Source organism: Hibiscus syriacus, unplaced genomic scaffold (assembly GCF_006381635.1).
Source record: "Hibiscus syriacus cultivar Baekdansim isolate YM2019G1 unplaced genomic scaffold, ASM638163v2 tig00110722_pilon, whole genome shotgun sequence".
NCBI classification, from domain to species: Eukaryota; Viridiplantae; Streptophyta; class Magnoliopsida; order Malvales; family Malvaceae; genus Hibiscus; species Hibiscus syriacus.
In genome coordinates this window covers 220,481-235,391 of record NW_024062840.1, presented here as the reverse complement: position 1 = coordinate 235,391, position 14,911 = coordinate 220,481, and the positions used below count along the sequence as shown (strand labels likewise).

General features: G+C 34.3%; 2 protein-coding genes across 2 annotated transcripts; one reads left to right on the top strand and one right to left on the bottom strand.

Annotated features, from left to right (window-relative positions):
- The first annotated feature begins 4,363 nt into the window (after positions 1-4,363).
- Positions 4,364-8,922, top strand: LOC120139082 (subtilisin-like protease SBT5.3). The gene is made up of 10 exons (XM_039154421.1): positions 4,364-4,495; positions 4,603-4,700; positions 4,780-4,944; positions 6,464-6,572; positions 6,742-7,279; positions 7,393-7,490; positions 7,581-7,826; positions 7,903-8,017; positions 8,086-8,299; positions 8,385-8,922. Exons 3-10 carry the CDS (start codon positions 4,806-4,808, stop codon positions 8,918-8,920), a joined length of 1,995 nt encoding a protein of 664 aa, XP_039010352.1. The 5' UTR covers positions 4,364-4,495; positions 4,603-4,700; positions 4,780-4,805; the 3' UTR covers positions 8,921-8,922.
- Positions 8,923-8,955: 33 nt separating this feature from the next.
- Positions 8,956-12,310, bottom strand: LOC120139083 (cytochrome P450 724B1-like). The gene is made up of 9 exons (XM_039154423.1): positions 12,088-12,310; positions 11,646-11,970; positions 11,396-11,548; positions 11,026-11,283; positions 10,769-10,855; positions 10,546-10,624; positions 10,265-10,371; positions 9,463-9,584; positions 8,956-9,299 (listed from the first exon to the last, which is right to left on the bottom strand). The coding sequence occupies exons 1-9, from the start codon at positions 12,303-12,305 to the stop codon at positions 9,197-9,199; spliced, it is 1,452 nt and encodes a 483-aa protein (XP_039010354.1). The 5' UTR covers positions 12,306-12,310; the 3' UTR covers positions 8,956-9,196.
- Between the last annotated feature and the right edge of the window lie 2,601 nt (positions 12,311-14,911).

Below are 14,911 nucleotides of genomic sequence, written 5' to 3'. Positions count from 1 at the left end.
ATAACCAATCCAAAATGGAATAAGCGTTTGTAGTTCTAGACAAGTCTAGATAATAAGTTGAATGACTATATAATTTCTTGGAGGATATTCTTGAATGGCCAAAGTTTGTGCCCGCAATATTCATATATTGGTAGAGCACATAACTTTATGTATAATGGTAAGTTGAGATATATACATCATCAACACAATACCATTAGACAACTGATCTCAAATGGAGTTATCACTGTTGACTTTGTAAGATCAAAGGATAACATCGCTAATCAAAGGGTTAATATTGAGATCAAGTTGAGAAAAAATCGAAAGGAATGGGACTAAAGCCCATGAAATTAAAGGATTTACGTGAAGGAAAACCCTACCTTGTTGATTCAAGAATTCAAGATCTAGGTTCAAAGGGACAACTAATTGCATAAACCGTGTGCGGTCATTGTGGGGGGGTTTTATCCCAAATTTGTTCCTATGATGTAAACATTGATCAAATTGGTATAAACTAAGAAAATATTTTAATGAACATTGTGTGCTTTAGTGAGTCAAGCAACATAAGTCATCTATGTAACTATGAAATGTGCCCACTTCAAGGAGACTATTGGGCATAGTTCTTTCAAACTCTTGCAGAACCAAGCAATGTCCATGGCTTTAAGTTACATACCCACGAGAACTAAAATTCTTGTCAGAGGGGTAGTTGTGTGAAATATATCATCATTTACATAAATGGTAGAACAGTTCAAGGACATCACGTCTATTGGTCAGCTAGTAAAGTAAATATGTTGTTATAAGGGAATGTTCAAAGGAGGACATCTACCTATCCTATGCAATTATCGATCCTAGAGTCTATCACCACATCGAGTCAAAATGGTTTTGATAAAATGATCAATTTCATTCATGTGGGGGATTGTTGGAAAAAAATTCGATAATTTTGAAGCTTTGAATGAGAAATTGATCCAAACGTTATTGAGGAAAATGTGGAACCAGGTGTTGGTTCGTACATGTCCAGACGTGCACAATATGGGTAACGTTAATTTTCTGAACCAACCGGGCTCTTTGTGGGCTTGCGGATATTTTAACCCAAATTTGAGATATTTTTCTCAAATAGAGCATATCTTTTCAAAATCTATTCTGGAATTAAAAGGATAAATAGTAAATGGTTCCTTTAATTAAAACATTAATTTTGGAAATTGCTTGATTGCTTGATTCTCATTAATGCTTAATTAGGTCAAAATTTTCCAATTGTTCACAATGTGAAATCCCTATAAATACCTTGTAAACCTACAAGGTTAAACACAATTCAAAACAACTCAAAACTATTCAAAAAATATTTTTCTCTCATCTAGTTTTTTTGGTGATAGACGCAATACAATGAATAGTTCATGCTCTCGACAGTTGTGCTACTGTGCTCTAATCATCTCGTTGTTGTATCCTGGGAGACAGACGACCAAAGATCTCGAGCACCAATGAGTGACCGAAAATATGTCTTAAGAAAACTGCGTAATTGCAAGCCTCAACTCGTTTTCAATCGGTTGTTTTGTATTCAATCATGTGTTTGTTTTTTATACTATATTTGATTATTTAATAAGGTTTCTTTTTTCCTTTTATTTTTGTCGTCTCTAATTGTTATACTTCTAACAATATGAAATCCCTATAAATACCGTGCAAACATACTAGGTTAAACACAACTCAAAACTATTCAAAAAGTTTTTTCTGTGCTCTATTTTTTTGTGATAAACGAAGTCAAGGAATAGTTCGTGATCTCGGTAGTTGTGCTATTGTGTGTCGATCATCTCGTTGTTGTATCTTGGGAGATAGATGACCAAAGATCTCAAGCACCAAGGAGTGACCGAAAATCTATCTTATGGAAACTGCGTAGTTGTAGGTCTCAACTCGTTTCCAATTGGTTGTTTCGATTTCAATCATGTATTTGTTTTTATACTATTTCTTATTATTTAATAAGATTCCCTTTTTTTCCTTTTATTTTTATTGTCTCGGATTGTTATACTTCTAATAAAACAAATGTGTGGCCCTAGGACAAGTTTGGCTAACATAAATGCCCCTAACATGATCACTCGTTGCTCAGAATGGACGCTTGAAAAACTTGCGTGCACATTAGAAACAAAAAGGGTGACAACGGATCCCCTTAGGGAAGACCACATTTTGGCTAAAAGTGTGTCATTGATTCAAACATAGTAAGAAACGAAAGTCCCACAAGGCATAATAAGTGTAACCCAACTTGGGGCAAAACCGACCTAGAGCATCACCACTTGTAAGAATGACCACTCATCATGGTCATAGGCCTCCTCCATATCTATCTTCAGCACAACTCCCCAAAATATTCCATTCTTGGCATATTTAAAATAATGGAGAAGCTTGTGGGAAACAAGAATATTATCGGATATTAATCTATCCAGCACAAACAATCTTGTATAAAAATCAAACAACCCATCAATTCCTGGAACTGGATGACGATGAGATAAAAAATATTATTATACATGTTAGAAAAATTGTTGTAAATTGGAAACTTTGAGGCATATTTTTTTAGGGTAAAGATGGAGATTCGAATAATTAATATATTGATTCATATTCTACTCTATGAAATCTTTACAACGGTATCTCATATACTTAAAACGGTTAAGTGATGAATGAGAAATTGATGCTCAAAGTAAGATACATGTGAATCGTGTTGTGTAAGGAAAATGAGAACTCATATCCCACATTGGTGGGATAACAAGCATGTGAATGGCCGAAGATCTGTCTTATGGATATATTGTTTTCGATTCTTTTCCTATGTGAAACATTATAAATACAGTGTAAACCTACTAGGTTTTACACAACTTAAAAAATCTTTTCTTTTTATCCAATTTTTGGTGATAGCCTCGAACAAGATATATTTCGTGATCGCTACCGAAAATTTATCTTAAAGAAACTGTGTTCTTACAAGCCTCAACTATTGTCAATTTGTTATTCAGTCGACAACCGGATTTTTTATTCTAAACTGTATTTTTCATTTATTAATAAAAATCGGTTTTTTTCATCTCGGATTGTTATATTGTAACAATGCATTAGAGTCGTATTTCATTTGAAAAAACACAACGATACACTAAGAAAAAAGATTGAAACAAAGTTTCATTTTGTTCTAGTCGATTATGCTAATATCTAATTTTATCAAAACCGGACCGGACGGTTCGACCGGTTGAACCGGAAACCGATTGCATGTCGGTCCGGTCAGCCTCCAAAATCAGTTTTGCAATGAACTGCTAAAGAACCGGTTGGGAACCGGAAAAACCGGTGAGAACTGACGGTTTAAGTAGTTCACACAGTTCTGTTTTTTTTATAAAAAAAATAAATCAAACAACGTCGTTTGTTATGATGATTAATACTTGTATCAATTATGTACTTTTTTTATTTAGCTGTTGATGAATTTCATTATGTATTGACCTTAAATATTATGTTGTAATTGATTTGAATCATTTTGTTTCACTTGATATTATGGTATTTAACTTATATATGTTATGACTTGTGATATTTTTATACCTTTTAATATTGTGAACTTAAAAAGAATGTTATATATATATATTAATATTTCTTTGAATATTATGTAAAATTTAAAAAAAATATTATTTTATATAAATCGGTTCAACTACGATTGAACCAGTGAACCAGTACCTACACCGGTTTAAGGTCCGGTCCTGTTTTAAAAACAATGCTAATATCTAAATCTGTGAAAAATGTTGGTTGAAGTTTTTAATAGAAATTGATTTTCTTTTTATATACTTATCAGTATTTAATGGACAATTTTCGTCAAAAGTTTTCTACATAAGGACACATAATGAGGTGAATAAAATCTTAAAGTACACCTTAGCCTTGTATTTTTTTATCTAAAAATTCAAATTGCATCTAAACAAATTTATTATTAAAAAAAAAACCCAGTGAGGCAGAATTTCTTAAGCTTAGGAGAAGACAAAGGCATGTTACCCAAGGATGAGTGTGTAAGTGGCCCCGAAACGGACTGCCAGTTGACCCAAATAGTTCCATTCTTCTTCCCCCACAAAATCCATCGTCATCCTTTCCAATTTCCATCAGTGTTCAAAGACATAATTTTGTTAAAAAAATGATGTTTGTCAGTTAATAATTGGACAATTATTCTCTGTCAGCCAACAGATGGGATACAAGATCTTCTCCATATCACTATATAAAGAAACTGAACAAGTTTTTAACCTTCTAAGCAAAGCAATGAGGCCTTCAATTGCAACTTTATGTTTGATTTCTTCCATGGTTTTCTCTCTTTTGCAGTCACCTGGATTTGCAGCTAAAAGGGTAACCATTTCAATCTCCTTTGAAAGAGAAATAATGTAAACAGAGCATTCTTCTTTGAAATGTTCATGTCTGTCGTGTAGTCATATGTGGTATACCTGGGAGGACACTCGCACGGGCTCCAACCTTCATCGGTCGATCTCGAAGCCGTGACGGAGACCCACTACGACTTCCTTGGATCGTTCTTGGGAAGGTTTAGAGCATTTTTTTTTTCAGATTTTTTCTCATCTGTTTGTTGAATGAAGTATTGGAATTAAGCAAAGCTCGTATTTGAAGTTGTCGAATTTGTTCTTCCAACAGCCGGGATGATGCACGCGAGGCAATCTTTTACTCCTATACCAGACACATCAATGGTTTCGCTGCGAATTTAGACGATGAAGTAGCCTTCCAGATTGCAAGTGAGACCCCTTTTTCGAATTCGATTTTCTCAACAACAGATTAAATTTAACAGAGCGGAACTAATGTTATCCAATGCAGGGCATCCCGAGGTAGTTTCAGTTTTCATGAACAAGGGAAGGAAACTACACACGACTCGATCATGGGAATTCCTCAGAGTCGAGCAGGACGGCGTCGTTCCGTCGAACTCGATATGGAAAAAGGCCAGATACGGCAAAGATACGATCATCGGAAACCTTGACACCGGTGAGTTGCTTTCAGGTTCCCTAGTATGCCTAAACATTTCTTACTTTCCATGCTGACTATGGAGTATAGAGTGTGATGGACAATTCAGTTTTTGTCATTTTTTTCCATTTATGTCCCCATATCACTCAAATTGACTTCAAACACGCAATGGGAAAATATTTTTATTTTCTAAAAAATGTTAGCCAAGTTTGAACAAATCTTCATATTTAATGCATTGATGTGTCCATGAAATGCAAATATTGTGAACGAATCTCTTTATAACATATCATTGACTATAAAAGATAAAAAATTTAATATAAAAAAGCTAGCATATCTTGATAAACTAATAAAGTTTTAGAGAGGGAAGTATGTTATCAACAAAGAATGTAAAGGGAAAATCTGAAATATATAAAATTTAATCAATGGGTTTGTTTAAATAGTAAATAGTTTAATATCATTTAAGCAAAGTCTTAAGTTTGACTCCTTGTGTATACAAAAAAGCTTCGCTACGAGACTCACCCACCAAAATCAGGTGTGTGATCTGGTCGGTCTATATTAGTCAAGGCAAACCCATAGAACTAGAGGGCAACCAAATATATATATAATTTACAATTTCTTATAGGACGACTATCGCTGTCCATATTGACAGATCCATATATTTTTTGTAGACATATATAAAATTTTAGGGTGAACATTATAAGTAAAATATACAATTAATATAAATAAATTCAAATTTCAATGTAGATACAGTTCTATCCTATCTCCACCATTGGCCTCCAGTTGCTCTCTCAGTTCATCCATGTATGTAAATATTAACGAATAAATATAAATATAAAATTTTAAATAAGTAAAATAATATAATATAATTTTAATGTTTTAAATTAATATAAATTTCGTTCAATCTGAATTTATTCATAATCTAGATAAAATTGAGGCTTTGAATTTAATTTTGCAAGCTGCTCTTATAAGGTAAGTGGTATATTCGAGGAGAGCTACTATGGAGGAAAATTGAAATTGGAAACCATGTGAATAAGAGGAAAAATTATTAGATAATAATAATTTTTTATATCATTTTTTTTCAAAATAAATCTGTCTCTTTTCTATTTATAAATGAAGAATAAACAGTAATTTAAAAGTTATTTTAGAATTTATGACTCTAATTCATTACATCATAGATGATGTAGTGAGTCAAACACCATGAAATAATTCTCGGATAACAGGGATTGAAAAGCACTGCAACAACAGTGGCAAATGACTTTTCAACCATATCCGATAACATCAACGGATAACAGGGATTGAAAAGCACTGCAACAACAGTGGCAAATGACTTTTCAACCATATCCGATAACATCAAGGATTTTGACTGTGATCAATGGCAGACATAAAAATTAAAGCTGAGAGAGAAATTATAAAACTTTAGAACGGAAAAATAAATTACTAATAAAAAATACAAAGAAAATAAATGTCTCAATTAACTCCTGAATCTATTCAGTGACTGTGACTTTGTAAGCGTAACGCATGGTGAATGGGATTATGGTAGGTGTCTGGCCTGAATCCAAAAGCTTCAGCGATGATGGCTATGGACCAATTCCATCGAAGTGGAAAGGCATTTGCCAAAATGACAATGACCCTCGTTTTCACTGCAATAGGTCAGCCTTTTTCATGGTCATCTTCATCCTTGTGTTGGTCATTTTGAGGATATAGACTCTTTTTTTATTTTTCATGGTGGGGCAGGACCAGTGCCTGAAAACAAGCTTTATTCGTTTGAGTTTCATATCAGAACTTACCTGAAAAACCAAGCTTTGTTCATGTTGAAAGGAAGCTAATTGGAGGAAGGTACTTCAACAAAGGTTATGCAGCCGTTGTAGGTGCCAAGCTCAACTCTTCCTTCGACACACCACGAGACAACGATGGTCATGGAACCCATACTTTATCGACCGCTGGGGGTAACTTGGTAGCCAAGGCAAGTGTTTTCAGCTTCGGTAATGGGACGGCGAAAGGAGGGTCACCTAGAGCTAGAGTAGCGGCATACAAGGTGTGCTGGCCACCGGTTGAAGGAGAAGAATGCCTCGATGCAGATATACTGGCAGCTTTCGATATGGCCATTCATGACGGTGTCGACGTGGTGTCTGTGTCGCTGGGAGGAGATCCGGTTGACTTTTTCAACGACAGCACCGCGATTGGATCTTTTCATGCCATCAAACACGGCATTGTTGTGGTCTGCTCAGGAGGGAATTCAGGACCTGCTGATGGTACTGTCTCGAACCTCGCTCCATGGCAGATCACAGTTGGAGCCAGCACCATGGATAGGGAGTTTCCTAGTTATGTTGTCCTCGGTAACAATATGCGCTACAAGGTGTACCTACTTCCCCATATGATGCACAATTGTTTAATTAGTTGCTTAATAGCGTGTGTGATACATATATTGTTAACTGGGACTTATCAAATTACTTGATTTCCTTTCTGAAGGGACAAAGTTTATCACAGAAAGTGTTGCCACACCAGAAGCTCTTCCCACTCGTAAGTGCAGCCGATGCTAAGTTGGCTAATGCATCAGTCGAAACTGCGTAAGGATCGAAATACATTTCAGTAGTGGTGTATGTAGTTCCATCCTCACAACGTCCTGCAAACGCATGCTGATTTATAGAACCTTGCAGATTGTTATGCCAGGCAGGAGCCATCGATCCCGAGAAGGCAACTGGAAAGGTGTTGGTATGTCTTCGAGGGCAAAATGCGAGAGTTGACAAGGGTCAGCAAGCAGCTCTGGCTGGTGCTGTGGGCATGGTCCTTGCTAATGATATTCTCTCGGACAACGAAATTATAGCAGATGCTCATGTCCTCCCTGCTTCACACATCAATTACACTGATGGTCTCTTGGTTTTCGCTTACATAAATTCGACAAAGTGAGTCTGAGAACTAGTAAATATATGTTAATTTTCACCTTGGCGTCTCAGTTAACTTTATGCATATCTGGAACAGAAATCCCATTGCTTATATTACACCGGTAACCACTCGAATCGGCACAAAGCCAGCCCCTTCCATGGCAGCATTTTCATCAAAGGGACCGAACACGATCACACCCGAGATCCTCAAGGTATTTTCCTTCAGTTAGGTGAAAGAATTTTCCATTTCTTTGGCTAACTTTTAGTATCCCGTATTCAGCCTGATATCACCGCACCGGGAGTGAGTGTTATAGCCGCATTTACAGAAGCAGCAGGGCCAACAAATTTAGATTTGGACAAGCGCCGAGTTCGATTTAACTCTATATCAGGCACTTCAATGTCATGCCCTCATGTTTCAGGCATTGTTGGCCTTCTTAAAACCCTTTATCCGAATTGGAGCCCTGCAGCAATCAAATCAGCTATTATGACCACTGGTGAGAAACTTGTTTATAAAGCCAGAAACATTTGGTTTCGAGCTCTTCAAACTTGCTTAACAATCCCCACCATTTTTGGATGCAGCAACCACATTGGATAATCTGAATGAGCCAATTCTGAATGCATCGAATATCAAAGCAGGACCGTTCAGCTACGGTGCCGGACATGTACAGCCGAACCTTGCTATGGATCCAGGACTTGTTTATGAGTTAGCCACCACTGATTACCTAAACTTCCTTTGCACTTTGGGGTACAATGAAACGCTAATTTCACTGTTCTCAGACAATCCCTACAAGTGCCCGAAGCCAATCGACCTCGCCAGCTTCAACTACCCTTCAATCACTGTCCCTAACCTAGTTGGATCCATTACAGTAACTAGGACCGTTAAGAACGTCGGTTCACCAGGTATTTACAAAGCTCAAGTGCGGCGACCGACAGGAATTTCGGTTTATGTTAAGCCCCGCAAATTGAAGTTCGAAAAGGTCGGTGAAGAAAAGACATTCAGTGTTACCCTCAAGGTTAAGAATGCTCGTGCAGTTAAGGAGTACGTATTCGGAGAGCTGATATGGTCTGACAATGTACACTATGTAAGGAGTGTTATAGCAGTGAAGGCAGTCTAAAGGATACTTTGATTAAACAATAAAGGAAAACAAATAAAGAGTTTTAGGATAATTTGATTACTATATATATATATATATATATATGAAAAAGTTGGCAAAGTGATGAAAACCACTACATATATAACATATGGTACAACTTTATATAAAATTTACCAGGCATTCAAAGGCTTTGAATGATAGCAGCAGCCCTTTTGCCCCATAAAAATAACAGCAGTTTAAAAGAGTGAAGGATTAAAAACATAAAACAGTGTGATTCCTCAGCCTTCATTCTCGACCCTACATGGTAGTTTCCGAACACGGATCGATATTCAGAACCAATCCCCTTTGAAATTCAACATACGGATAAGCTATAGGTTGATCCTCATCATCTGTTTTCCACCTACAAATTTTGGACCACACCCTCCATGTAAATACATAAGTTGATACTAAATCACAATTGTGAATTGGGATTCTTTGTTTTTTTACCCTCTTTTATCTGAAAGTTGAAATGAAAAATTAGCAGTAATGTTTGATTTTATTTACTGGTTATGTAAAAAAATCACCTGAAGTTTTGGACTAGGTGGTGGAGGAAGAAAGCAACCTCCACCTTGGCTAGGTCAGATCCAGGACAGCATCTTGACCCACCTCCAAAGGGTGTAAATTTCTTGCATGTGGGATCCTGACTCTGCATCAAACGTGAAAAACAACCAATCAACCTTTTTACCGGTATACAAGACACCGGACGGAGGATGATCATAAATGTTGACATTCAAACTCGCTAGTTATTATGAAAACGAATACATGAACCGAGTTAAGCTCAGATTCATAATGCAATAAATATACATCTTTATTTACATTTAGATGGATATGAAGGTCCAAATCAACAAGTTTGGTCAACCTAGAGAAGCTGACTTGAACCCATTGTAAGATATGTTAGGTCCAATGTACCAAAATCCTTCATGGTCATATGGTACAGTGAAGGGTCATTTTGATCTAACAAAAAATGGTGCATAGCTCCCAATTTGAGATGACAAGTCATTACTTTGTCCTACAAATTTATAAGGTCCCCCTCCCCACAATTTCAACAAAATAATGTTACAAACAGAACAAAGTTTCCAAGGGATGGCCCCAGTTTCTGAACCAGAACTTCATTTAAAATTAGAAATAAAATATATTTATATTATTTTTTTATTTAAAACATATCATTATCATCATCATTATTGGTATTCTATTTTAGAGGAATGATTATCAATGATCACTTTCACATTTTGACCCAAGATAAAAAGTAGAGGATAAGTTGAGTGAAAGTTTGGGACACTGATGCCCTATTGTAGGACATAAGTCCTAGAAGATGAGCAAAATTACCTTCCATCGCCATGGATGGAACTGGAGAGCATTTGCATGGAGAGATGGGTCTAAATGAACAGCAGTGAAAACAGTTAGGACCTTCCATCCTGATGGAATGAGGTAACCTGAATACTCAAAACGAAAACTTTAGGTTATATTTAATACAGTTAATAAAGTATATAAACTAATGTCCAAAAGTTCATGCACTGCATGATTATATTACAAACATAATCAATAACGTAGTTATTGTAGAACTTATGTATAACATTATTATATTCGAGAAGAAAAATTAAATAAAACTTTATATTTGACATCCTTGAGAGCCTTTCGGTGAACGAATTTGACAATGTTGCCATATCTCAGAGCTTCATTGATGACCTACAAGCATGCATAGAGGGAAAAAGAAATTTATAAAATCACATCATTATTGCAAACATGCTACAAAAGGGGTGTATGTGTATATATGTATGTGTGTGTGTGTGTGTGTGTGTGTGTATGTATGAAAAAGAAAAAAATACTTACCTTTTGAGTGAAATTCATTTTCTTATAGTCCTCCCAGTCCAAATGATCATGTTTCTGCTTCATGCTCCTAATGTTATGATGCTCTTGCTGTATTTTAGTTAAAAAAGATAAATTTAATAGAAGATCTGCATGAAATTAACATGTAGCGGTTCACTGCTATATGGCAGTAAGGGTGCTGCCCGAAACTGTTATTGCATTACCGCAATCTCAATAAACGCAACAGAATGGAAAATACGGCTAATTAAGGGTGGGGTTACCTTTAACTGTTGTAATGCAGCTGGGGTGTGGCTTAAGAAATGAACCACCATGGACATCAAAAGGGAAGTAGTTTCATAGCCACCCAATAAAGAATCCAAAACAAAACTCACTTTTTCATCTTCGGAAAAGGTATCAACAGATAAAAGGATTTCAAGGAAATCACTACTTTTCTTAGAATTCCCATCATCATTATTTCTTCTGCTTCTTCTTCTTTTCTCTATAATTGCTTTGACAGTAGAAGATATTCTGCTTCTAGCCTGTAAAGATAGTCAAAGGTAAAGTTGATCATCACATGCCTTCTTTTTGCAACAGAAAAAAAAACATTAATTATTGGACAAAGTTAAAAAAAAACCTTTCTTTTTTGAGTACCTTAACAGCTCTTGCATATGGGGTTCCAGGAATATAAAGAGGGAGAGAAATAAGCCCTTTCATGAAAGTGAGAAAATCTTGCAGAATTTTTGAAGTCTCTGGCTCCTGTGGTGTCAACCCTAACACTTGCTTTACTATTACATTGAATGTGAACTATATGAAACCAAAAGTTGACAAAAAAACTAAAACAGAGTAAGAAACTTTACATTAGAATTACATTATCATATTAAAAATTGAACAAAAGTAGTACCTTTCTAGCCTCTTCACAGAAGATGACTTTGGGTTTATTTCTCCATGAGTCCAGTATTTGCAGGGATATCCTTTCAATGTCATTGATAAACTCAGGCTTTGATTTGGTGATGGTGACTAGAGACAGTGCTGCTTTTCTGAGCCTCCTGTGAGTGTCTCCCACTGCCACAAGCATTGAAACTTTGTCCAGGATGCCATGGATTGGCTTCGGATAACTGCACTCGAACAGCTTTCCTTCGTTTTGAAGTATGAAATAGTTCAACTCCGGGTCACATGATACCACTGTGGGACTGAAGAACAAGTGAGATTTGAACACTTTCCCATATCTGCAATTCCTTTAACAATTCTCATTTATATTTACATCACCATATACATGCATGTATATACATATGCATATACATAAACAAAAACATACTATTAAATATATGTATGTATGTACTTACCTAGAACAATGATCTTGAAGAAATGCCCCCACAGAGTTAGAAGAGTGAGGCTTCAAGAAACCAAGTGTTTCACCCAGTAAAGGCCATCCAAAAGCACCCTTGGGGACGATCCCAGCCTTGAAGAGCAAAGGCAAGAAATGGTTCAACACCACAAGCACGAAAAAACCGACCAAAACAGCCACCCAATAAGAACCGCCTCCGGCCATGGACCAAAACATGTGAAATTTAGTTGTGTTGAAAACTCTTGTTGAGCTTTGAGGGTTTTTTAAACTATTGTGAGACTTTTGTGATACCAATCGTGCAGCCTACAATTTCTATTTATAGAGAGAGAAGGGGCGAAAGAGTGGTGCCCTTTGCCTTGTAGTAATAGACTATAAAGTTATTTAAAAACAAAGGGGGGAAAGGAAACAGGCTTTTCCACAGACTGTTAGAGACTTAGAGTCTGTGAATTTACTTTATCAGAGGTAAGGCATAGGAAATGGAATCCTTATATATAGTGTAGGATCTAGACTATTTACCACTGTTCTGAGGGATGTGCAGAAGATGGAGATGAATAGTGAGTAATCAATGTATAGACGCAGGCTGCGTTCCCGCACTATTGTAATCTTAAAAGTATTTAAGTAAAACATTTATTTTGTGACACTAAAATCACATTAAAAATATTTTTTCATCCAAATTAATATTTTTAACTTTTATTAATTAAAATATAGTTTTAAACTTTTGAGGTGAAAAAATTAGGTAGAAAGTGAAAGTACACTTTTATTTTTGTTTTAATAGTGTTTGAGATTCTCATGTTTTTTTAAAAAATATTGACATGGTCCTCAAATAATTTATTCATTTATTAACTTTTAAATTCAAAAAAATTAATGTAGTCCTCTGATTAATGATTTTTATCGTTGATCGCTAAGTTACTGACGTGACAGTTTATTATGTTGATGTAACATTTTACGGTTGTTGATGAAGTGATATATGAGTTAAATTAATTTTTTAATCGAATTCAATGTTCAAAATATTTTTTAAAAAAATCAATAACTTATTTAATTTTTTGTGAAAAATAAAATTATTTCAAATTTAAAATATTTATATATTTAAAAATTAAATATAAAATACTAAAGATAAAAAAATTAATTACTAAAAAATTAAAATTTATATATTACAATATTAAAAACACTAATAAATTTAAAAAAAAAACAATATCATAAACTATAAAATTATATATGACAAATTATTAAAAATTAAAATATAAATTGTACATAATATATACGTGTAACATATAATTATATTACCAGCACTTATATAAAGTATTTTATTTAAATTATTCAAAACTTATTTGTACCTAAATATAATTAGAAAACATAGTAAATTCTTTGTATCGATAAGCTAGTATATAAAACAACGTTTAAAAAATATCTGAAATATAATTAAATGTGTGTATTGATATAACTTAGGATATTTCCTAGCTATATAATTAAAAATGGAAAGTTGCATTAATTTTATAATTATTTTTATTATTGAAAAAAATCAATTCAAAAGTATTTTCTAAGATTTAAAAGTAATTTTTAGTTTAATTTTAAAAATGAAACTATAGTTTTTAACAAGTATGATCTCTATGGTTTTGAGTGTAGATTCACATGCTTCTATGGTTTCTTGGAGCATAACTGATAGCTTGATAGTGGGGCTCTTTTGCAACATCTCTTGTAAAGGAGAAATTATAAGATGGATTCGGTTCACTATGTTATTCGTGGTTCAAACTAATAAAATTTATCCATTTTAAAGTAATTTTTAAATAAATATACACTCTTTATTTATATGTAGAAAAAAAGTGAAGATTCGCCTTGGAAAAAAATTGAAGTGAATAGATCTTATTGGTTGGGATTACAAATGACTTAGAGAATCGGGTTCATCTAGTGAACCGGGTAAATGAATAGAAGTGTCGGTACTTCTTTGGTAGTACCGATACTACATGTTGTTTACCAAAGTGTTCAAATTCTAGTAAGAAAAAATGGTATTGATACTCAAAGAATACTGATACTACTTTACACAGTAGTATCAATACCATGAAATCCTAATATCGATAATGGTAAGCTCAACAATCTTTAACAACTAGTTTATTTAAATATTATAAAGGAAGTACCGATACTCCTAGACTGAGTACTGATACTCCTTGTTTTAGACAGTTTTATTTTACAGAAAATTAATCTCCAATGGTTATAAACGACTTCAAACTTATTCGAACATATAAAAATAAGTATATGACACATGAAGAATGTTACAACACCTATCCAAGCAATCAAGATCAAGAGAAAAACTCTTTCACTCTTTATTCTTTCTTTTTTCTTATACATAGTATGTTTTTGTGAGCCTAATTTTGTAAAAACATACCTTTAGAGGTTTTCTTGTTTGCATTTCATTTTCTAAAAGGGGATGGGATCTAGTTTAGACATTGAAAAATTAGAGAATTTGTGAAGGTTACTCTAGAGCCTAAAAAAAGAAAGAACAAATTAGTGAATTTGTTAGAAATCCTTAGTGTGGAGCTAAGGTAGTGGATGTAAATTTGGTTTAAAAGTTGAACCACTATAAATCATGTGTGCGAATCTTTTCTTATTTTTCTCCTCAATTCTTAATTTTTCAAAAAGTTAATTCACCCCCTCTTGGTAATATTTTTTATTGTTCATTAGAGCCTAAAAAATCCTAACAATTTTATTGTGTTCTTAGAGAAAGAAAGAATTGTAAGGGAAAGCATTTGAGATTGAAGTAATTTATGAGAATCGTTGAAGTTAGTTTAAATTTTTAAAATTATTTATATTATTATGGGTTGTTTTTT